The following is a 23,331-nucleotide window of genomic DNA, read 5'->3' as shown; positions in this document are numbered from 1 at the left end:
TGTGTCTTCTGTTTGTGTCTGAAACGTCTAGCCTCTCTGGTGATTTGTTTATCAGGAGGGAGCTGCTGTTTATCTGTTTTCTGTTCTTTTCTCCTCATTGTTCACATTAGTGCTTCTAGCTAGGCTATATCAGTTTAATCTTAAAATATATGTCTTTTCTTTTCCCCGCTCTCCTATACGTGTTATGCGTATCTATTTTTCATTCAAATAAACATGTTTCTACTCCAGAGTGGTTTTCTCTCCCAGAGGGAATCTACCTAAGATTGTTGCGCAGATACACTATTCACAGAGACACTCCACTGGTGAAGAGACGCACAAGTGTTCAGAATGCTATGTAATGCTGTTTAAACGTGGCCCTTGAGCGTTTATAAGTTGCAGTTAAAATTTGATCTGGAGCAGAATGAGTTAAACGGCTCATCTGCGCGCACTGAGCCGAGCGCCGCTCCTCTCCGGCAGCATCTCGACCGCCGGCACGGGAATCATGTCCGGGAATGGAACCGAGGAAGCGCCTGGCGACAGCACGGAGATGGAGCAAAAAGTGAGCTATTGCGTTTATTCTTCATTTTTATGTTTACATGTTATTGTAATTGAGCCTGCATGAGTGGATACGACACGTCCCATGTGTAAACCATGTAATGTACGATATATTCTGATGCCGCGTCTTTTTGAGACTCGAATCCTATGGAAATCAATCATAAACTGATTTCTGACAGGCGTTCGTGCATGTTTGTTACGCTTATATAGATGCGGAGCATAGAAGACGGATTGGTCTGCTACTGCAGTGTCTAACCATGACGCAGAAGCGGAATGTAGATGACCGCGCGAATTGTTCTTTTGAGTCGGATCTTTTAATTGAATCGTCTGAACTAGTTTAAAAAGACGGTGAAATGAAAGCAGAAACGACAGCTTACCATGCAAATAAGAAACACCGTTATTATGATAACGAATACAAAATTAACCTACTTCAACGAGGAGGTGTAAATCAATTTTAATATAGCTTTATTTTAAATGCAAATTATATTAGGTTCTAACCGACATTATATTTCATGCGCTGAATCATGGCTGCAACAAATTGATCTGGAACACATGAAACTAAAGCAAACGCCCTTACAATTAAAAAGTAATAGACGGCTATTTGTGCCTATATATATTAAATATATCACCTATATATATATATATATATATATATATATATATATATATATATATATATGTGTGTGTGTGTGTGTGTGTGTGTGTGTGTGTGTGTGTAATTACTTGGGTAATTAAGAACGTGTAAATTTGCCACACGGTGGCGTAATTGCGGCAGGACGTAAAAGAATTTCTGAATCGGGTTTTGAGCCAGTTTTTTTAAACAGACTGTTCAAAAGAACCGACTCGCGAAAATGAATCAGACTCTCCATCACTGAGAAGAAGAGAACAATTTCAACAAACCGCTTAAATGAGAAAAACTATTTGTTGTAATTGTAAGTTGATAACACTCAGGGATTTCTGTCTTTAAGGTGTTTGTTGCATGTAATAATGCAGCACGCAGACATCGTTATTTTTCCCACCTGTATTTCGCTTACTCCTGCCCTTTGCTGTACCACTTTTGCTATGATTGCTATGGCTATCTGAGCGACTTCTCAACTGCCCAATCACAGTCTGCTTCGGTATAGCGTCTCGGAATCGGATTGGTTAGTGAGGGAGAAAGACCGCTCAGGAGGCGGGGCTTGTCGGTAAACCAGTAGAAGAGACAAATAACACGCTCAGCTACTGTCAGCCTGTGGCCGGTGATTATAAGCGCTGCGCATCGCTGCACCTGTCATGAAATAACGCTGCGACAACCGGACAGCTGGACTGTTCATTTAATCTACGTGATTTTCCTTCAAGGATTGTAAAGCCGCTTTGGTATAAAAACTATTTTTCTTTTAAAGTTTGTATGGATAGGTTTTTAACCGTTTAAACAGCTCATACCAAGGATATAGACGCTCATTTGAACTTGAATTATGAAACTTATTTCATCTTATGGTATCTTGTGCTTTGTAAACTGTTGTAATTTATCTTTAAAACTGAATTTATTGGATAAATTATTATCAGAGAATTGATGGTTGCATGTAAATAGCCAACTAAGTTAGTTAGAAAGTTTGTCTGAGGGACCCAAACAGCTCGTGAAGCTCCTGTCAGGTGCAGTGACAGGGAGGCGCTTCCTCCAAAACAATGAAGAAATAGAAAACCAAACCAGTTCAGCTGCTCAAAACTGCTGTTGAAACGAAACTGTCAGCTGATTTACACGTCGTCTCCATCCGACCGGTTCGTGTATAGACAGTTTTCTTTTCACATCAGGACCTTAAATCTCAAGAGTGCGTTTTAAAGTAGGCCTATACACGCATAGGTTGATGACAAATAAAAATGTCCAAAATGTTCTCAGAAATGTAATCTTTTAGACTAATTGCTAAATAAATAATTCTACTAATATTTAATTTATTGACCCTAAAATGTAAAGTATTAAGTACTACGAAACCTAATTGAAAACTTTACTTTTAAATTAAGTACACATTTTGGTTTTGTCGCACTGATGTTGATGTAGCTGACAAGATATTATAAAATATTATATATTTATATATTATATTATATTAATATAAAATATTAATAATATTTTAAATAAATAAACAATATATGACTTAAAACATTTTTGACTTAAAGCCAACAAAAAATATTTATTTTAATTTGGAAACTTGAAACATGTTTTTTTATATCAGTATATTCAAGTAATTTTAAAATGCATTTCTTGATGTATTATTGAATAATTTTATGATGATAATAAAACACCAATTAACATTGATTACTGATCAGATCTTCGTCATCAGTCTTCCTTTCTCCAGGATGGCCTTAACCCAAGAATTAGAGACCTTGATAGTGTTTTTTTTGTGTGTTTTATGATGAAACATTTAGGATTAAGTGTGCAGAGATTGAGTGAGAGAAAGAGATTCTGTGTAAAGAAGGCGAGATTACAGATTACAGTTCAGATGACCCAGTTTGCTCCATCGGTAAAGGGGGATACTCGGTTACAGAATCAGAGCTGTTGCTAAGAAACCAATATAAGGATCAGAAATGAGGCATCATATTTTGTTTCATGTTAACAATGCAAGTCATGTAGTGTATGATGTTGTTATAGACAACACAACAAAGACATTTCCTTTGCAGTATTTGTTTGTAGCTAATGTGAATGTCTTGGTTTCATTTTTGTTTCTTTACATTTTTAAATCTGATTCGGATGCTTGTATTTTTTTCGACATTGGTCGAAATATTTATTTTGAGCTAATTTCAGTTTCTTTATATGTAGAGCTTGGAGAGCGGTACAATGAAGACTGACTTGGAGGCTGGGAGTTGCAGCTCTGCAATCCACTGTCAAGATGTGTGTCGTTCATATGGGAAACTTAAAGTCCTCAACAACCTCAACCTGACAGTGCCTCAGGGCCAAATGTGAGTCCACGATTTTGGCTTTCTAAATATGTTTTGAATATGTTATCACCAATCTTTAATGCTCACTTTAAGCAAGAAAACATGCCCAGATGCTGACCTGATGTTCATGTGACATTTCAGGCACAAGCATGCATATATCTTTCCCACCTCATCCCTTGCTTCTGCACAAGTAGCACAACAAACCTCTAAATGTTGTGTTGCAACTGCAGTGCACAGTTCACTGACTTTTACATCAACTTAGGTCTGACTATCTGTCCTCTTATCACCTGTTTATGATCTGATAAGTCTTATCAGAACGATATTTTAAAATATTGTGCAAATGTCTTTTGTTTCTTTTTTCTAAAATAATGTTTAGTTCCTGGATGTGCAGAAGTGGATCAGATTATGTTTGTGAGACTGCAGTTTTCCTGAAAGTCTGTTCAAAGCATTGTGACCAGCTTTTCCTGACAGTCTTTGGAATAAGATTTTAGAGAAAAGATATATGTTTGAGCCACTTTTAATTGCATAACTGCTGTCTTATTTTGATGATGAGTGTATTGAAAAGCATTTAGTAACTCTATTGCTGTTCTCAGCTTAATATCTGTGTCTCACTTCCTATTTCTAATTCCTCTCACAGACATCTAGGTCACCCACATGTCATTTAATAATTTCTCATCGCATTTTAGTTGCTTGTTTAAAACTTTACACGTCAAAAGGTTTGGAGTCCGTAACATGTTTTTAAAAGATGTTTCTTGTGCTTACAAAGGCTGCATTTATTTAATCAAAAATACAATAAAATATAAACTCTAAAACAACCATTTTCTGTTTTAATATTTTTAAAGTGTAATTTATTCCTGTGATGGCAAAGCTGAATCTTCAGCAGTTATTACTCCAGTCTTCCAGTACTCCAGAAATTATTTTAATATGCTGATTTGATGCTCAAGAAATATATATATATTTTTAATATCCATATCAATGAGCTTCTGAAAATGTTTGTGAAAGCCGTGATACTTTTTCCAGGTTTTTTGAATAGTTAAAATGAACAGCATTTAGTTTGAATAGAAATATTTTTTTTTTATGTCTCTTTACTGTCACTTTTGATTAATTTGAATTTAAATATTAAAATTGAAATCCTGAATTTAAAAAGGATTTGAATTACTCATTGTACTAGATGGGCAGTGGAGGATTGACTGGATCTTTGATTATGTTTGTTTCCTGTCCTTAGTTATGGACTGCTAGGGCCAAGTGGCTGTGGGAAGACTACGTTGTTGAAATGCATTGTGGGAACTCTAAAGATCTCACATGGTCATATCACAGTGCTGGGGAAACCACCTGCTTTCCCAGGACATGAAGTGCCAGGAAGGATGGTGGGATACATGCCACAGGTGAGAGATTATTAGAGACCGGTGTTTACCCACAAAGCCTAGTGTGTAATTAATCCGATAAATGAATCCTCTTGAGTTTCATATATTTTGCTCTTTCTTTTTTCATTCTTTCTGCCTGCAGGATATAGCTCTGTACAATGAGTTCACTATCAGTAACACACTATGGTTTTACGGTCGAATTCATGGCCTTTCATCTAAAGAAACAGAAGCCAGGATGAATTTCCTCATTGACTTCCTTGACCTGCCACAAAAAAACAGCCTTGTGAGAAATCTCAGGTAGAATGACGTTTCATTTCATTTGTTTTTTTGTTTTGATTTTTTGAATTTAGTTTTTTTTTGTTTTTTTTAATTGTATTGTTTTTTTTGGAATGTATAGTTTTCTTTAATCATTTGTTCACCCTTACGCTGTTCAAGACCATGTGAGTATCCCAGAGTGTTACAATAGCTATTTGTGAGAAACAGACAGAAATTTAAGTTTTGTGTTTCACAGAAGAAAGGAAATCGTATTTTGGAGGTCTGGAACGAAAGGCATGAAACAAAATGAGGGTGAGTAAATGATGACAGAATTCTGAAAGAGACAGAGAGGAGGATAAAACAAAAGGAGGCATCATGTGTGACCCAGTTTTCTTTGTTGACAGCAGCATTCTCATCAGAGTTTCCCTAATGACATTATGCATTCTAAACATTTTGGAAAACCTGTGTCCGTTTATCTGGCCGCTCTGCTCTGAAACTTCTCACACTTCCTCTGTAGGGGCCTTAGGGGTCAAATGGTCATGTGACTTCAGTGGGTTTAATATGGATTGCTGAGGATCTGTTTAATGATTAATTGACAATGATCATTGGTATGATTTGTTTGCTACCTGACATAGAGGTCATATTGGCAGATGAAGTGAGAGATTCCCAAGTGCTATTTATGACTGTTGTGTGTGCACAGTTTGTAGGAAATAAGGTTTATTTTTATTATTATTATTATTTTATAATGAAGCAAAGTGCCTGTCTACACAGAGGAGATTGTCTTTCACTAAGGCCAAGGAATGTGAAGCATGAGACTTTTATTTCCGTATAGAAAGGCATCTTGTGTCCTGCCGTCCGGTAGGTGTAGTCTGTCTGGTTTTGTTTTTGCAGTGATGAGCTGGCTCTAGGCAGGGCTCCTTCATCTGAAAAGTAAGACAATGGCCCTGAAAGTCTTAAAGATCAAACTAGTTTGTTAAGGTCAATTTCTCTTTGACAGGTTGGGTTAGTTAAGTTAGGTTGGGCTAGTGGATTTGTGGTAAGTCTTGAGATACTTTGTGATTCTCTAATGATCATTTTATTCATTTAAATAACATTCTTTTTTTTTGTCTTTTAGTGTAATAGTTAGCTGCTCCGTTTTTTAGTAATTAGAAGCATTTCCTGTGCCAAATATTGTTTCTAAAAAAGTAAATTAAACTGATTTTGCTTTTAGAGTGAACACTATTGACAGTCCATTGCTCCACACATCAGTATTAGCTAAATAAAGTCCATAGAAAACTAGAAGACTTGGCATAAACTTAACATTTCTATTGCTTATATTTTATATTGCAACCTGTTATTTGCTTATCTATACTACTTCTTTTTTTATAGATTACCATTTTGAATGTATTTTTTGTGTTTACTTATTACTTACTTTTAATTAGTCTTTAATTTATTTAAAAATGTACTAAAAATTGAAGCTTGTAGAAAGATTCAAATTTCATTTCATCAGCAAATACAAGGGCCTATGAAAGCCTGATTCCACCACAGATGAAAAAAAAAAATCTTTTATTTTTTTTTTTAGAATTATTATTTTTTTTTTTGTTGTTATGGACCTTTTTTGTTCAGTGGTGAAAATGGGCTTCAACAGATCAACAGAATCTTGTTACACATTTGGCACAATTACACAAATAAAACATTGGGTTAATTTATGTATTTTTTAATTAATTCATTATGAAAGTTCATAACTGATTATTTCCATACATTTTTATTCACTTTGTTCAGTGGAGGCCAGCGGCGGCGTGTCTCACTCGGAGCTGCTCTGCTTCAGAACCCACAACTTCTGATCCTGGACGAGCCCACTGTAGGAGTGGACCCTGTTTTACGGGCCAAGTATGCACAACGTACCTCCATCTCCAGTATTTGTCTGTCTTTACCTTCCATCACGTCTGCCCATTACCTTTATTAACCTTCTAATGCACCCATACTACTACCAGCACTACCAGTCTGTCTCTACTGTATATGAGTTTGTGGATGAACTTTGTTCTGCATTTTAAAAGTATGAGTTTTTTTTTGTCCTGCACCACTCCTTTCTCTTATTCTTTCTTTCTTTCTCTCTCTCTTTCTCTCTCTCTCTCTCTCTCTCTCTCTCTCTCTCAGACATCTCAACTTAACATTTTAGCTTACATTCAAAACTGTGCAGTTACTTTCCTCTTAAGTTAAAGGCTTTCCTATTATCTTGTGTTTTCATCACACCTTGAAGTTCCTTTCATGAATTTATTCACTTGTTCGTTGTAAAAACTATAATTATTCAAGTGGCCTTTTCAAAGATTTGCCTCTGAAATTGGTAGTATGAAGATCTTTCACAATGCATAATGGGCAAGCAAATCCCAGTGGACTCTTTTGCATGCCTTTGTTTGATCTTACCACGTGAGTGCATCCTGAGTATGTGGCTTGCTGAAGATTATCCTGCCTTCTATAGACTCAAGATTCCAACTCATTATAAACTTTTCAAGAAAATAAGTTTTTTGCTGTAAATTCTCAGTGACAATCTTCATTTATTCTTGAGTTTGAGTAATTCATGAACAAAAGGAAGTAAAGAACATGTAGAAGGAGCAGTAGCCATGAAAGGAAGAAGAGTCTGTATGGGTATAAAGAGGGTCACTGTGTCACAGTTTTGCATATGATTGCATATGATGCAGCATTTACTAAGCAGAACATAGATCCAGGTATGTGAAAACTAGAAATATATTATTATTAACAACAGCCCTCTGTTATTGGTGGTTTTATTACTTCAGAATGTTTTATTGTTTAGAAAAGCTCATATCCAGAGAAACACATTTTCTGCATTTCTATATTTAATTTTTAGGTTAAATTAATTCATTTTTATGCTGGGATCACATAGGTTCCAGTCAGACCCTGCTGAACCCTGCTGAAATCCTCTTACATAACAGACTATGGGCCAAGCCTGTCTAAGCCTTGAACCATTTTGGAGTGCTTTGCTTTGTAAGATACTAACCTATGCATTGTGTACTATGCCAAGAATGTTAAATGACCAGACAACATACACACTACTGTTCTAAAGTTTGGGGTCAGTAAGATATGCTCACAAAGGCTACATTTATTTATCAAAAAGAAAGTAAAAACAGAAATATTGTGAAATATATATCAATTTGAAATAGCTTGTCTATCTTCAGTGTCACAAAAACCTTCAGAAATAATTCTTATACATGTATGCTGATTTGGTGCTCAGGAAACATTATTATAAATGTTGATAAAAGTTGTGCTGCTTAATAATTTTGTGGAAATATTATATATTTGTTCTAAATTCTTTGATGAATTGAAAGATAAAAAGAACAGCATTTATTTGAAACCGAATTTTTATTTTATTTCCTGATCACATTTCTCCCCCTCTCTGTCCTAACACTTTCCACTTTATAACAGTTTGTTTTATCCCATGCCACTTGTGATTCATAGGTTTAATTCCCAAGGAATGTTTGTACTTATAATAAATATATGCACTAAAGGTAGGTTGCATCAGCCAAATGCAAACGTGTAAATCTCATAAAGACAAATGTTACATAAAAAAGCACAGCACTCATGCAACAAACTCTCCACTTCTGCAGGATATGGCAGCACCTGGTAGACATTGTAAGAGGAGGAGAGGTTTCTGTCATTATTACCACGCATTACATTGAGGAAGCCAGACAAGCCAATACGGTAAGATACCTTCCTGTTCTGACCACAAACCTGTACCAGAATTCACTCCCACTCTTGTTAAAATATAAAGATGCTCAGTTTAAATGTAAAGCTACAGAACAGAACTGCATGATTTAATAGAGTCATTCTTAGATTTCTGGTGTGGGTGTGTGTTTCTTGAACAGGCGAAACCACTCGATGCATTACTCAGATTTGTTTCTGTAATCCGTTATTATAGTCGTGACTCATTTGCCAAATGTACTTTGTACTGTGGCCTATTACATAACTTTAAAACTAACTTTTGGCAAAAAAAGTACAGGTGAGCTTTTATTTTTGAATTAGCAGACATTTTCTTTAAAATAAATGCAGGAGTTTTAGAGTTTTGACTAGACTGTTTCATGGTATTGAGACCACTAACAAACTTATTTCATGCAATAATTAGGGTATATTACTGTATATTGTGTCAAAAAAGGCACTGGTATACATCAGACAAGAGGTTCCAGCTGTAGAATTGGAAAAGATTTAAGTCTACTGACTCTATTGTTTAATTTTATTTCTCTTCAAAGTGTTGTTTTACCAGTTGAGGGCATGATGTCTGTTGTGTTCAAAGTTGCGCATTATTTTGTCTGACTGTATAACGTCAAACAGACAGTTGATATATTACTCTTGGTTCACATGCACAAACGACACAGAGTGAAACCAAAGACACAATCACAACATGCTTATTTACAGTACACTCACCAACCCAGAACAGTGACGTGAATTTCTAAAAATGAGAAGTATTCTTTAAACAATAATACTACACACTCCTTTCTCTGTCTGCCATCATTCTCTATTTGTTGGTAATGAGATATCTGTTGTTTCTCTTAAACTTACTTTTGCTTCGGTTTTCAGCTTCTCTGATTTTTCTCCTGAAAAACAGACCTTGGTAATCTTTGGAGTTTCAAAAGACTGTTACAAACTGTGCTCACGTTTGCCAAGTCAGAGGTCGCAAAATGTACTCAAATATCTTTCATTAAATTTCTACAAGACCAGATCATGCGAGCCATGCTGTCCACATTAAATTATAGTTCTGCTCCTGCTTCAAGTCAACAATTATTTAATTTATTTCCGTTTTTATTTCTCCTTGAGGAAATTTTTTAAGTGACTCATCTTAGACTTATTTATACGTGAATGAATAACTAGCCCACCCAAAAATGAAAATTTGCTGAAAATGTCCTCACCCTCAGGCCATCCAAGATGTAAATGAGTTTTTTTTCCTTCATCAGAACAGATTTGGAGAAATGTAGCATTACATCGCTTGCTTACCGGTGTATTTTCTGTAGTGTATGGGTGCCGTCAAAATGACAGTTCAAAGACCTGATAAAAACATCACAATAATCCACAGCACAAATCCAATCCATCATGTTTTGGCCAGAAGTGACGGGGTTTAAAGTTAAACTGCCTTACTGATGGATTTGTTTCTTACAAACACACAGCTTTTCACTCCACAACATATAAATTGATGGACTGGTGACATGTAGACTATTTGTGGATTATTATGTTGTTTTTATCAGCTGTTTGGACTCTCATTCTGCCAGCACCCATATTTTTTTGTTGTTTTTATCAGCTGTTTGGACTCTCATTCTGCCAGCACCCATTCATGAACTATTGAAACCTTGGATGGCCTGAGGATGAGTACATTTTCATTTTTTGGGTGAACTATTCCTTTAAATCTTTATACCATTAGGTCTTCTAAGCTATTTTTGTCTCTTTAGGTGGGTTTGATGAGGAATGGTCAGTTGTTAGCTGAAGGTCCCCCGGATGCTGTTATGAAGCAACACAATGCAGCAGTAGGTGCACACAAACATGCACATATCTCATATGCATGTACTGTACATGCAAAATGGTTTGGTTAACCTTTCAAATCCATCTATGTGTGTACATTAGACATTAGAGAGTGCGTTCTTGCAACTTTGTGAGGACTCTGATCAGATGGGCTCCAAACAGAGTCCTCAGGGCCGTCCGCTGGACAGCAGCCCATCTCCAGACAGTATGGGAGATGAGAGCAGAGAGCCCATACTGAGAAAGAGCACACCAGAGGACATGTGCAAATATAAAGGTACAACAAAGAGGGAGAAATTCACTTGCTCTAAAATACTGCATGCAAAAAATGCAGAAATTCACTTTTTTATTGACATAAAATGACACTGGTTTCATAAATGTACCTAAAAATATGTATTTAGAATAACAGCTTTTGATCACCGTTGAGACTGTGATGCTTGCAGTTGAAATGTTCTTGTGTCTCTACAGCTGACTGGAAAGTGCGAGCCAGGCACATCATACCAAAATGGCGTAACATTGCAGCGCTGATGATCAAGACGATGGTTCGAATGAAGAGAATGCCAGGGTGATGATGTCTTGAAGTATTTATGGACCTTTTGGACACTGTGATTTTTACTGTGAAGTTTTGTCTTTTTCTTTTCTTTTTGTTTATATTATTTCGTATTATTAAGCAAACTGAATAAATGGATGACTGCAGTAATAATTAAATTAAACGTAATAACCACTTTCTTAAATGTACTATCTTACTGTTGTCCTTCACAAACAGTCTCTTGCACTGTGCAGATTTCTGATGATCAAAGCATTTTAACTAAAAACAAAGTTTTGTGTATGTTCCTCTTGTTTGTACTCAGGTCCCTTTGTTTCCAGTTCTTGTTGCCTGTAATTCAGATCTGTCTGATGTGCTTGTGTATTGGTGGAGACCCCAAAGGCATTGATGTGGCGGTGGTCAATAATGAAACCAGTCCCAGTGCCTATAGTAGATCACTGCTGTCCTTCCTCGACAACACAAGTGTATACCAGGTAAACGTGGAATTTACAAAAAACAGATCCTGTGTAAATAGTACTAATATTGTCTTTTGACAATACTGTTTTTCTTTTTTGTTCTTTAAAGGGGTGGTTGATCAGCTTTTTTCGGAAGCTTGATTGTGTTTACGGGGTGCAGTGTAACGTGTTCATGCTTAGTTTAAAAAAAAACATTATTTTCACATATTTCACCTTTATTCTACTCTGCTGTTTCTATCAGGATATTCCGCCATGATTCCGTTGCTGGTTGTGTGTGTATAATTGTTTAGAATTACGCATTGGGCTCTGATTGGTTAGCAGGCTCAGTGTGTTTGTGATTCGCTTACCCCCTAGTGCACGTTGTCCGGAAACGTCACACCCCCTTACCATTACAGGTAGTTGCATGTTCCCAGGGGCAGGGTTTGTGTAAACATCAGGGTAAGTGATGTCACAAACCCAGGAAGAAGCTCGTTGTAGTCCCTTCCAGCCATTTTTTGTAGTCCTTAAACAGCGATTTCTTTAAAAGAAAATATCTCTCTTTGCATTGAATTTTGAGCGACGTAACTTTGCAGACGCTGTTTCTACTCTAACAGCAGCATTACACACTAAAGTTCAAAAAGTGAAATCATAATCAACCACCCCTTTAAAAAAGAATATATGAAATAAAAAGAATACAGTAGAAACTACAGACAGACAGACTCTTATTCTCTCACTTCCTCTTTTCTTGATTTCACGTCAACAAATCAGAGAAAAAAAACAACTATTTTATAAATAGTCAAGAGAAAAAACTGTACATTTTCAGTGTTCATTTTTAGATGAAAATGCAGTTCCCTGTTTCCTTTCTGCAGGTGAGCTTGTCTCATTCTGAAGCTTTTGATGGTATCTATAATGGGGAATACTGGGGCGTCATAGAGTTTGGGGAGAATTTCACCAGCTATCTAACCAAAAGGTGAGCTCCGTTGTATAAAAAGTTTATGAAAACGACCTGAAAGAACATGTTTTGTTTTGATGTTGTGACCAAAGAATGTCAGCCAAGTTTCATAATCCTGATCAAAAAACTCACCTTGAGAAAGTCACTTATTTGTTCTGTCAAATAAGCTGTCATTTGATCGTGTATGCTTATAAAAACCTATTTGGACTATGCGACTTGTTTGGCCAGTTCATTTACAACTTCTATTTTAACCAATAAACTCTATTGTTAACCAACACGGCAAGTAGATCTATTTTTGTCCAGTCTCTTTTTATTCATTAGAGGGCGACTTCAAATGAACTCATGGTGATGATTTTTCTGCATCTTCTTAAGGTGTCATAGATGTTCTTAATGCAATTTTGGACCCATCCCTCGTATTAAGGGTTCACTTACATCAGCTAATCATTCACACTCAAATATCATACACATAACACAAACACCTGCCTCATAGTCAGAAACACTTGACTGCATCACTGCACACACCTACACACACCAGCCCTGTGTTCACACACACAAACACAAGTACATACCAATATAATAGGCAAAAAATTACTGCATGTGAATGTTTTTCAATCTGACATTAAACATTAGGCCTGATTACGTCATTAAATACCTGTATGAATACAGCCTAAAAATGTAAGCATTCGTGTAAACAACATAACATGTCAAGTAAGAATGACTGTAGGAGAGCGACTGATGGGGAGAGTGCTGGGAGAGGCTTCAGGAGTGAATCACAGTGTTTTTAAGGTGAAGAAAAGCAGGTCTGTCCTGCCTTTCTGTGTTAGTCTGTCCATATTTATCATGTTTTGTGCACCTCTGTCCTGACTGGAGCTTTTTGAATACCACACATATTTATATTTTTCTTATTTGGTTTAAACATGACCCATGTTAGATGTAACAGCTGTGGCTTTAAATAGTAAATGAGTAAAATTATGTTTAAATGTATGCTTATTTGTTTGTGTGCTTGTGTATGTGCAGGATGCTGCAGCCCAGAGTCTCCAGAGATGTGGTTGAAGGAGGATCAGTACATGTTTGGCTGGATCTGACCAGTGAGTTTTATTCACTTTTAGTCCAATCAATATCACTTAGCTTTTGATTTCACTTGACCTCATATTGCTGTCACAAGAGGGAGCCCTTTAAGTCTTGAGGGCCTTCATGGCTGTGGCTGAATTGAATCTCTGTTGAACTGATTTTCAGTGAATTTTGCATGAATCTTTGGAAATAAAGTGGGATTCAAATGTCTGAGACCATTAGTAGCTTCTATTTTACATGTTTATAATTAATCAATTTTAGATTTTTTTATTACATATGTGGTTAAACAATTTTGAGTTAAGCAGTTAAACACTATTTCGTTATAACATTTGTACTCATCAACATTTCAGACCGACAAATTGCCCTGATGCTGCAGAAAAAACTCCATGAGGCCTTTGAGGTTAGTTTTAAAGATGCACTTTTAAGTTTTTTCCCATCCTTTGAACTCAAGAAACTGTTTCTCCTTGTCTTATTCTGATCTTTCAAGGCGTTTATTGAGACAAAGCTGGGGAGTTTGTCATACATGGTGGCCGTCCCTATAAAAGTGAGTACAGAGTACTGATGTTCTCAATATGTTCTTAAAATGGGGAATTTCAAAGCTCGAATGATTCATACACCTTTTTATTTTATTGTCTTTTTCTATTTTATGTCATTTTTTAATGTCTTTTACAACTATCCTCTCATATATCTGTCTTCTTTTTTCTTTATATCTCACTTTATTATTCCTTTTTTTCTTGTTTAATGTGGTTTCATAGTTTGAAGAACCTATATATGGCAATAAGAACACAGATTTCACAACTTTTGTGACACCAGGAGCTGTTCTGAGGTAAACACACATGCAGTACATTCACATGTATGCCATTAATTATATCAATCACACAGTGTTGGGTAAGTTACTTTCAAAAAGTATTTAAATTACTTTACTAATTACTCTCTCTGAAAAGTAACTTAGTTACTCAGTAAGTAACTTAATTATTCAAATCGCTAATTAGGCATAAAATCCCTATAAACCTGAATAGAAATTAAACTCTTTATTCTTTCAATTTGAGTCAAACATAGAATTGTTTAGCCTTTTAGCTTTAAAACAACTGTAATACTTAAACATTTTTATAAAAAGAAAAAAATTTAACCTTCTTTGGTTAACAAATAGAAATACTCTGAATAATAACTTATCTGAATAACAAAAAAGCTTAAGAAAAGTTAAACAATACATTTCAGTTTGGCAAGATGTTCTGGGAAATGCCCAACTAGTAAAATCTGTACAGGTTTATGTAAAAACAGCACGTCAACTAATGTAGGTAAGTATAAATTACATAAATGATCTTCTCTGCTGATTAAAGCCGTGTCAGATCGCGCTGTTCTTCTGAAATAAATTCCTCATAGCAGAACCTCTTTCTAAAACTATAATAATTAGACAAATCTTTATTTATTGATTTATTTATTTATTTTAATCTATTTTTGTATCTAGATGAGGGTGTTTGCACGCAGGTGACTGCATATCAGATACGGGAAAGACTGTACATTGCTTTAGTTTCATACGGATTACATAATCAGAGAATATTTGTTTTCGATTTCAATTCGTTCATTTTAAAAGTAGACACTTCAAGCTTTCAGTTACGGGAAAGATTGTATCTCACTTTAGTTTCATACGGATTACATAATCAGAGAATATTCATTTTCGATTTGAATTCGTTCATTTAAATGTAGACACAAGCTTTCTATAGACATGTCTTCTCATGTCTCTGTGCCAAATATTTGCTGAGTTTGTGACATGAAGAAAGTTGCTCACGGAGACATAGACAGCAGAAATTGCACCCTGTTTGTTTTGTTTATTTTGCAAAAGCACAATGTTTTGTTGTTATTGTCGATGTACCCAAATAAAAGTAAGCCCTTTTTAGATTCGATTGATTTTACATTTCAAATTCAATATTGATTTTAGAACTGTTGAATTGATTTACTCTATGTAACGCAAATACTATATAAGTAACTGAAATTAAATTACCTAAAAATGAGCAGTAATTCCTTACTTTACTTTTTAGTGGATAAGTCATTTAATTACAGTAACGCGTTACACCCAACACTGCAATCACAGCATTAATACACACACACACACACACACACACACACACACACACACACACGCACACACATTCAGCCATTCAAATGTATTACTACACTGTCGGATAATACTACTGCATCATGATGGACCTCTTTCCAATATCATTTATCTTTTCTTTTCTTTCTCTTTTTAGCATCACATTTTACCTGGCAGTGGGGTTGACCGCTCTGTCCTTTGTGTTAGAGAGAAAGGAGGGGCTGCTGGACAGGTGCTGGGTGGCAGGTGAGACAGCTCACATCAACCAGATGGCCATCATTTGACTTCAGTAAAATTCAGTAAAGAATCGTGGCACTTTTGAATGCAGTATTTCAGCATAAAATCGTGTCTTGTTTCCTTACCACCCTCAAACCAGGTGAATAAGAGCTGTCTCGTTCACAACCCAAAACTTAGAACTGTCCTGCAGAGAAATTATGCCTATTTACACAAATGATGTTTAGCTCTAAACTTTTAGATTAGAATAAGTGGGCACATTTGTTGAATTCAACCCTTACTTTTCATCAAGATTTCATGAACAAGCAGTTTTAGAGATTTACCAATAGGGGGAGCTGATCACCCACAGCAGCTAAAAACATGAGCAGCATAGTTTTAAACACACCTGGTAAGCATTTCATAGATGTATGTGAATATATGTTTCTTTGTGTGTGTTTCTCTAAAGGCGTAAGTTCTCTGGAGACCATGCTGGCACACCTCTTCTCACAGCTGTTTGTTATCAGTGTTCAGATCATCCTTCTGCTGATCTTCATCCTGCTGGTCTTCAAAGTGAGTGTGTGTGTGTGTGTGTGTGTGTGTGTGTGTGTGTATGTGTGTGTGAGTGAAAGAGAGGGAGCTAGAGAGAGAGAGAGATGTATGTTTGTCAGCTGTGTATCTCATTAATACTTTACATATATGTTTCCATCCACACTAGCGTTTTCAAGCATTCTACACAAGTTTCTCATCCACAATGAAATGCCAGAAAACGTTACATTTTCTTTACTACACGATACAGAGGGAATAGACATGATGCGTTTTTGTGCAATTCTTCTGGCAGGATAATTTTATTTAGGAAAACACCTCACCATTCATTGACGCTTCCAGGTCGCATTCACTTACGATTGTATATCTGATCTAAAATGGAACTGCCTTCATGTTTTGCCACAAACAGCAATTGTGAGTAAATTTCTGTCATCTTTGCAGGACTGTGAAGAGTGTACAAAGTAACACATCTGTAGCAATAGTGTGAAGTGAATAGCACATTACAGGCACAATACCGGTATAAACATAGATACAATGCGAAAAAGACATTTTCAAATATATCCACTTTGGACAACATTTTCAAAAAGCTCAGTTTTCCTTGACAAAAACACCATCTCAGTGTGGACGGAAGGCCAAAGCGGTGAGAAAACGTATTAGTGTGGACAAGGCCTTAGTAGTCCACTGTGAAGTTTGTAGTGTAGTCCAGGACTGTACACAATATTTATATTTATTAGATTTACAATATTAATAATACCAAAAGCAATATAAAGCTAAATTTCAAGCGATCAGAATCCTCTCATCTGAGGTTTTAGAAGGATATTTAACCAGAATATCTTTTTCTTCTATTAACAAATAATTAGAAATTTGTGAAAAGGTGTATGTTTTTCAAAGTATCAGCTAGATATGTTGATACATTGTCATTCAAAAGTTTAGGTTTGTAAGTTTTTTATTTATTCATGTTTTTGAAAGACGTCTCTGAAGGCTGTATTTATTTGATCAAAAATACAAGGAAAAAAGTACTAACACAAAGTATTACAATTAGAAAACTGAAGAAAGAAATTCATACAGGTTTGGAACAACTTAAGGGTGAGTAAATGATGACAGACTTTTCATTTTAAAGTATCCCTTAAAGGGATATTCAAATTTTTTTGTGATTAATTACTTACCCTCATGTCGTTCCAAACCTGTAAGACCTCCGTTCATCTTTGGAACACAAATTAAGATATTTTTGATGAAATCTGAGAGCTTTCTGACCCTGCATAGACAGCAACACAACTGACATGTTCAAGGCCCAGAAACATAGTAAGGACAATGCAGTACCACAACGGATACATGTGATGCTGCTGACGCAGGAGCCAGCCTTGTTTACAAGCACAGGAATTCACACGCATGTGTCATGATACTATTGTGAATAAAGTTGTAATTTTTGTTTTCTTTGCACATAAAAAGTATTCTCGGAGCTTCATAAAATTACGGTTGAACCACTGATGTCACATGGACTATTTTAATAATGTCTAATTACTACCTTTCTGGGTCTTCGGTGTGGTAGTTGTGTTGCTGTCTATGCAGGGTCAGAAAGCTCTCAGATTTCATCAGAAATATCTTAATTTGTGTTTCAAAGATGTCTTACGAAGGTCTTGCATCTCATGGGTTTTAGGGTTTTTGAACAACACGAGGGTGAGTAATTAATCACAGAATTTTCATTTTTGGGTGAAAATTAAGTATGTCAAGACTGAGCAGGGCTGTTGTAGGGGAGGGATTAGGGTCTGTAAATTGTTCTGTGCTCTGTGAAATTTAGAAACAGCCCTGGGACAGAGCCATGTAAGTTAATTTATTCATAAATAATTCCTTGCTTTGTGTCTAGTGATTTCTGCTTGACTACCGTGGCAACAAAGGGATTGCTTTGGTAACAGACCCAGCTCTAGATAAGCGATTCTATTTCTGATGTGTAACTCTAGCAGTAAAAATGCTACACTGAATGTTCTGTGAGCTTCACACAAAATACTCTTCGCACTCGCTAATGATGTCTGTGTCATGCTGGTATGTATAGACTCTATAGGTTTGAATCACTGTTTAAAAACAACCTATTGTTAAATATTACACATATGTATTGTTTCTGCAACATAATGTTAAAATGGTATATTTGACACTTTATATCGGGTGCGATCTGAAGAACAGCACAGGGACTAAAATAGCACTTCACAGGAAGTGGAAAGGGAAAATTACCTAGTAGTCATTCTGTACTTCTTGAGTGTTTTTTTTCTCACATGTATTTTATTTAATTATACAGTAGTAAATTAACTGTACTTTTAAGAGTGCATATATAGTGTGATGAAAAAATATAGTACACGCACATGTATATGTAATGCACATAAAAACATTAAGCAGGATCACTTATACTACATTATTTCATATCTGAAAGTGTCATCATACCCTGTGTGATTCATATGGATGCTGTGAACTGGAATACAGCTCTTTCATCATATTTTTATCATTCTCACCATATTTTTCATGTCTCTTTCTCTATTGCAGATTCCTAATGAAGGATCTCTGGCTTTGGTGATCTCACTGATTGTGCTGCAGGGAGTGACCGGAATCTCCTTTGGATTGGTCATTTCCTCTGCTATCGATGACGAACAGTCGGCCAATCAGGCAGCTCTTGGAATCTTCTACCCCAACCTCATCATTAGCGGTACACTGTTTGATCTCACAGATGTTAAAAAAAATAAATTAAATAGGATAAATTTATGCTGTGGCTTATTATTATGCTATTATTTATATTTAAGTTTTTATTTTTAATTTACCCTTAAAATTGATTTGGTCCTGGATTTTATTTTTGTATTTCATTTCTCCCTTCACCCCAAAATGGTGCAGTCCAGAAAATATAATAAGAGCTATTAGGGCCATACTATCTGGGTGTGTCCAGTGGATTAATGGATGTGATTCCACAGTGAGTAAAATTGTGGATTGATAGTGGAGTGGAATAAACAGAGTGAATGATGATTGATGGATGAGATAAAAATGGAATGGAAATATAGATGATTATTGTAAAGAAATGGAAGGAAATTTTCCTTAGTGAAGCCTTGACACCACTTACCAGTCATAATTCACATTAGAACGCACCATTTGTCATTTATGGCCTGCTGAAGTAACACAAACACACTAGTAACAACTAAAAATATACATACGTAGATGATGTTACACATTAAAGTTTTACATTAATGAAATTAGTCATCTACTTCCTGTAGGTGTTATCTGGCCAGTTGAGTGTATCCCGTATCCTCTGCGTTATGTGAGTCTAGTCCTGCCCCAGACCTACGCATCTGAAGCCCTGCGCTGCATCATGTACAGAGGTAGAGTATGTGCACACATGCATGCACACACATTTAATATAGCACCGGTACCAATAAACTTATGATATAAATATATTATTTATAGTGTATTATAATAATAATAATAAATATTACAATTTATCATTTTGACATCCCTGTAGGAGACCGTATTAATCACAAACTCAAATGTGTACATAAAAACATGACAAATAGTGTGTTAGGCTGTAGTGGTTGTTGAGCTGCTTAGTACGGGTGGAGTCTTCTCACAGGAACGGAGTGTCTGAAGCATGTCTCTATCATCATCGCATCACACATTTCAAATGGACTGCCTACCCGCACCTCAGATATGTCACATCTCTTGTGTGATGTGTTTAGCCGAAACACACACAACAATTCTCATTGAAATCCCTCTCAGCTAACATTTTCCCTCTGATACAAACATCTTGAGTTTCAGCAGACTTCACGACACCTGACACTCTTCTCTCTCAATTATTCACGGAGCAGGAGGAGTGTCTGCCCTGTTGTTTACCTGCCAGCATTGCTCATGAACGGGAACCGGTTAGTTAGACAGTGAGAGGCTCAGATGATGACACCCAGTCAAAGTTCCAGTTCAAACATATTAGAGTTAATTGACTGCTGATTAGTGATGCATGGATGGCGGTTATATCTGCGGGCCCTACAGGTGATCCGCAGGTCGGGTAATAAAAAAATGCATTCTAATTAATTGCAGGTGAGTTGCGGATGGATGAGATTAGTGATGCAAATATTCTCTAAATTATGAACGTGTGTTAAATGCATTGTTTTCATCAGGCAAACAGACACAAATTTAATTTTGCAGTTGCAGTGACAGACGTTCCAGATAAAGTTTGAAGGGAGTAAAGCCTGTGTTTATGCTATTAAGAAAGTGTAGCCTATAATCTGGCAAAAGAATAACTTCAGCTGTTAAAAATGAACCATCCGGTCATCATATCATCATGTAAAACTAAGAATTAGAGAAAAATATAGGTGCGATGGATATTTTATTTGAAGCAGCGGATTCAGGTGACGTTTTAGCTCATCCACGCATCTCTACTGCTGATTCTGTACAGGCTAGAGCAGAGCTGAGACTGGTCATGTGACTGGAAATGTACAGACTGTACACAAACCTGGTTTTCCCCTTCATTAATCTACCGGAGCCCTTTGGGTTTTGATTATGACATCACAATGACATTGCTCTGGGGCGGCGTTATTGTTAACTAAACCTATTTCAAAAAATGTGTTAATTGATATGAAAGCTGAAATAAAATAGAAATGTTTGATGACTTAAACTTGCAAAATGTAAACGAAAATTAGAACTGTTGCCTTGACAACTAAGTGAAATAAAGTAGTAGTTAAAATGGAAGTACTAAAATTGCTAAAATTGGAAAAAAATTCAAGGTTACATAAAACATTTGACAACATATGTAACCTAGAAATGATAAAATGTAATGAAAACTGAAAATATAAAAATAAAAGCTAATTTAAAACATGAATAAATACTATAATAGTTTATGAATAATATTAAACTAACATTGCTCTGGGAGGAGTCTGTACATACTGTACAGAGTAATCATTGTCTTCCTAAATTTTTACTATCTACATACAGTAGGTTAACTCAACAGTAGTGTTGAAAAGTCTGATTCATTCTAATGAATTCGATTCAATCAGATGGTTCTTGAGGCTTTCATAAATTTTAGTGTTTAACATTTAACAGTTTCCTTAAATATACATCGATTTGTTTTCTGTCTTCATGTTCTGGTACTGATCCTCTTATGATTCTCTTATTTCAAATTCAGGTTGGGGTCTGTCCCATATGATGGTCTGGCGAGGTTTTGTAGTCACTCTGGGCTGGAACACATTCTTCCTTATGCTGGCAACGGTCATTCTCAAGCTGAGAATGTGAGAGGCTCTGCCAAGGAAAGGTGCTTCAGATTGGGTAAAGTGGTGTTCGGCGAGGCCAAAAGATGATTGACACATGGATTTGCCAATCTGAGACTCTCTCTCCTTTAATATGCCATTCACCCAAAACTGGCCTCCCAAGGACCATCAGTGTGAAACTCAGGGCATCCCTCAACCAGCTATGAGACCTGTTCAAGAACATTTTACTGACTTTTATGTGACACATAACACTCATCATGAGTTTCACATGGGCTTCAATTATTTAAAAGATCCATCAAAGAAGAAGAAAGCAAGTGTAGAAGCCAATTGTTGGAACTTTCCATACCCTCTTTCTCCCCGTGGTTTATGTAATGCATCCTGAATTCAAATTCACTGACTAGGTTTTTTAGTGCATGTTCCATATGCCTTGTCTGTATCAGTAAACCTTAGACTGTGTACAACCAGACACCTAAATTGCTTAAGAGAAACCTACAATGTTGCTCACCCTTGTACTCCCTCATCCTGAACAGAAAGAGCACTGCTTAGCAAGGATTCTTCACTGGGCACAATTCACCCTTGTATATGAGAGTTTTGTTTTCCAAACTGCTGCTTGTTCTTTTTTTATGATAAATGTTTCAGTCTGTGTGTTAATAATCCATCAAGTGCCATAAAGAAAATGAAGGAAGGACTGCAATGTTTACATTTGAGCACAAACTAAACCTGCAAGTTGAACTGAAAAGACAAGTATAGTCGTGTGTTTTAATATATATTGTATTTGAAAGACAGCAGCACAAACTGCATTACAGTGCAAGCCATATGCTGAGTTACTTGGTCTTGTGAAACTAGTTTGATGAATATTTTAGCATGCAATATTTGATGAGCAGAATGCATAAAGAATATTTTAAATAGATATTAGGAATTGCTTATTGGTTTGGGTTATAAATCGTATGTGTGTTTCACTGTCCTTCTTAAATGTCAACAAATTTATCATGCTTTCATAGTTTTCTTCTCTTTGAATCATGAAGTTCAACATTAGGATACTTGATTTCTACCTTTACCTTCACTGACCACCTCCAGGTTCTGGTTTAAATTCTCTGAAGCCTCTACACCACCGTCAGACTGAACAAATCTAGACCCTGCTTATCTCGGTCAAAAGACTTTGCATGTTACAAAGAAATAGTTAGTTTGTTTAAAACTACATTTAAATTTGGTTGACATTATATCCAATATCTGTACTTTGAACAGTTCGAAAAGTTCACAAACTAAACACTATTTTTTTTTCATGTAAATGATAAATTAAACAGGAAAATGCTGCTGTTTGAAAGTCCTGCAAATAGTTAAGAATTATGAAACAGGCTTTTCGCTGTAGTAATAATGACGCCCACACTGGAATTTCATGGTATGTTTTGATAGAACATAGGCTGACAGTTGATTTTAGGACTAGAGCTTTGTTGGTTCTAGTTTTTTTGTGTCTGGCTCCAGTTGAGGCTTAGAGACAAATGTTTGGTAAAGGTTTGTTAAGTACTGTGCCATTTTGAAAGGTCATCATGTCAACTTTATACACACACAAGACCATTATTTGCTACCTCTTGAATTGTTGCATATAAAGCCCTTATATATGTGCACATTGACATGCTCTTGGTGTAAAATGATCTTTTTTTTCAACAATAAACCTTTTTAATAAGA

General features: G+C 35.9%; 1 protein-coding gene across 3 annotated transcripts; it reads left to right on the top strand.

The window, feature by feature from the left end:
- Window positions 1-90: 90 nt before the first annotated feature.
- Window positions 91-23,331, top strand: LOC109108488 (ABC transporter G family member 23-like). Of its 3 annotated transcripts, none has more exons than XM_042742274.1 (20): window positions 91-538; window positions 3,326-3,465; window positions 4,670-4,829; window positions 4,951-5,105; window positions 6,825-6,932; window positions 8,666-8,759; window positions 10,496-10,570; window positions 10,668-10,839; window positions 11,031-11,127; window positions 11,414-11,582; window positions 12,413-12,513; window positions 13,513-13,583; window positions 13,917-13,966; window positions 14,054-14,110; window positions 14,322-14,392; window positions 15,819-15,907; window positions 16,341-16,444; window positions 18,950-19,109; window positions 19,666-19,770; window positions 21,564-23,331. In XM_042742274.1, exons 1-20 carry the CDS (start codon window positions 482-484, stop codon window positions 21,668-21,670), a joined length of 2,142 nt encoding a protein of 713 aa, XP_042598208.1. In that variant the 5' UTR covers window positions 91-481; the 3' UTR covers window positions 21,671-23,331. The 3 variants fall into 3 exon arrangements, with proteins under 3 accessions (XP_042598208.1, XP_042598210.1, XP_042598209.1); XM_042742275.1 differs by lacking the exon at window positions 91-538 and adding an exon at window positions 1,738-1,890; XM_042742276.1 differs by lacking the exons at window positions 16,341-16,444; window positions 19,666-19,770; window positions 21,564-23,331 and having other exon boundaries at window positions 18,950-19,093.

Source organism: Cyprinus carpio, chromosome B17, assembly GCF_018340385.1.
Source record: "Cyprinus carpio isolate SPL01 chromosome B17, ASM1834038v1, whole genome shotgun sequence".
NCBI lineage: Eukaryota > Metazoa > Chordata > Actinopteri > Cypriniformes > Cyprinidae > Cyprinus > Cyprinus carpio.
The sequence above is the reverse complement of the archived record's forward strand: the minus strand, read 5'-3'. Positions and strand labels throughout refer to the sequence as shown.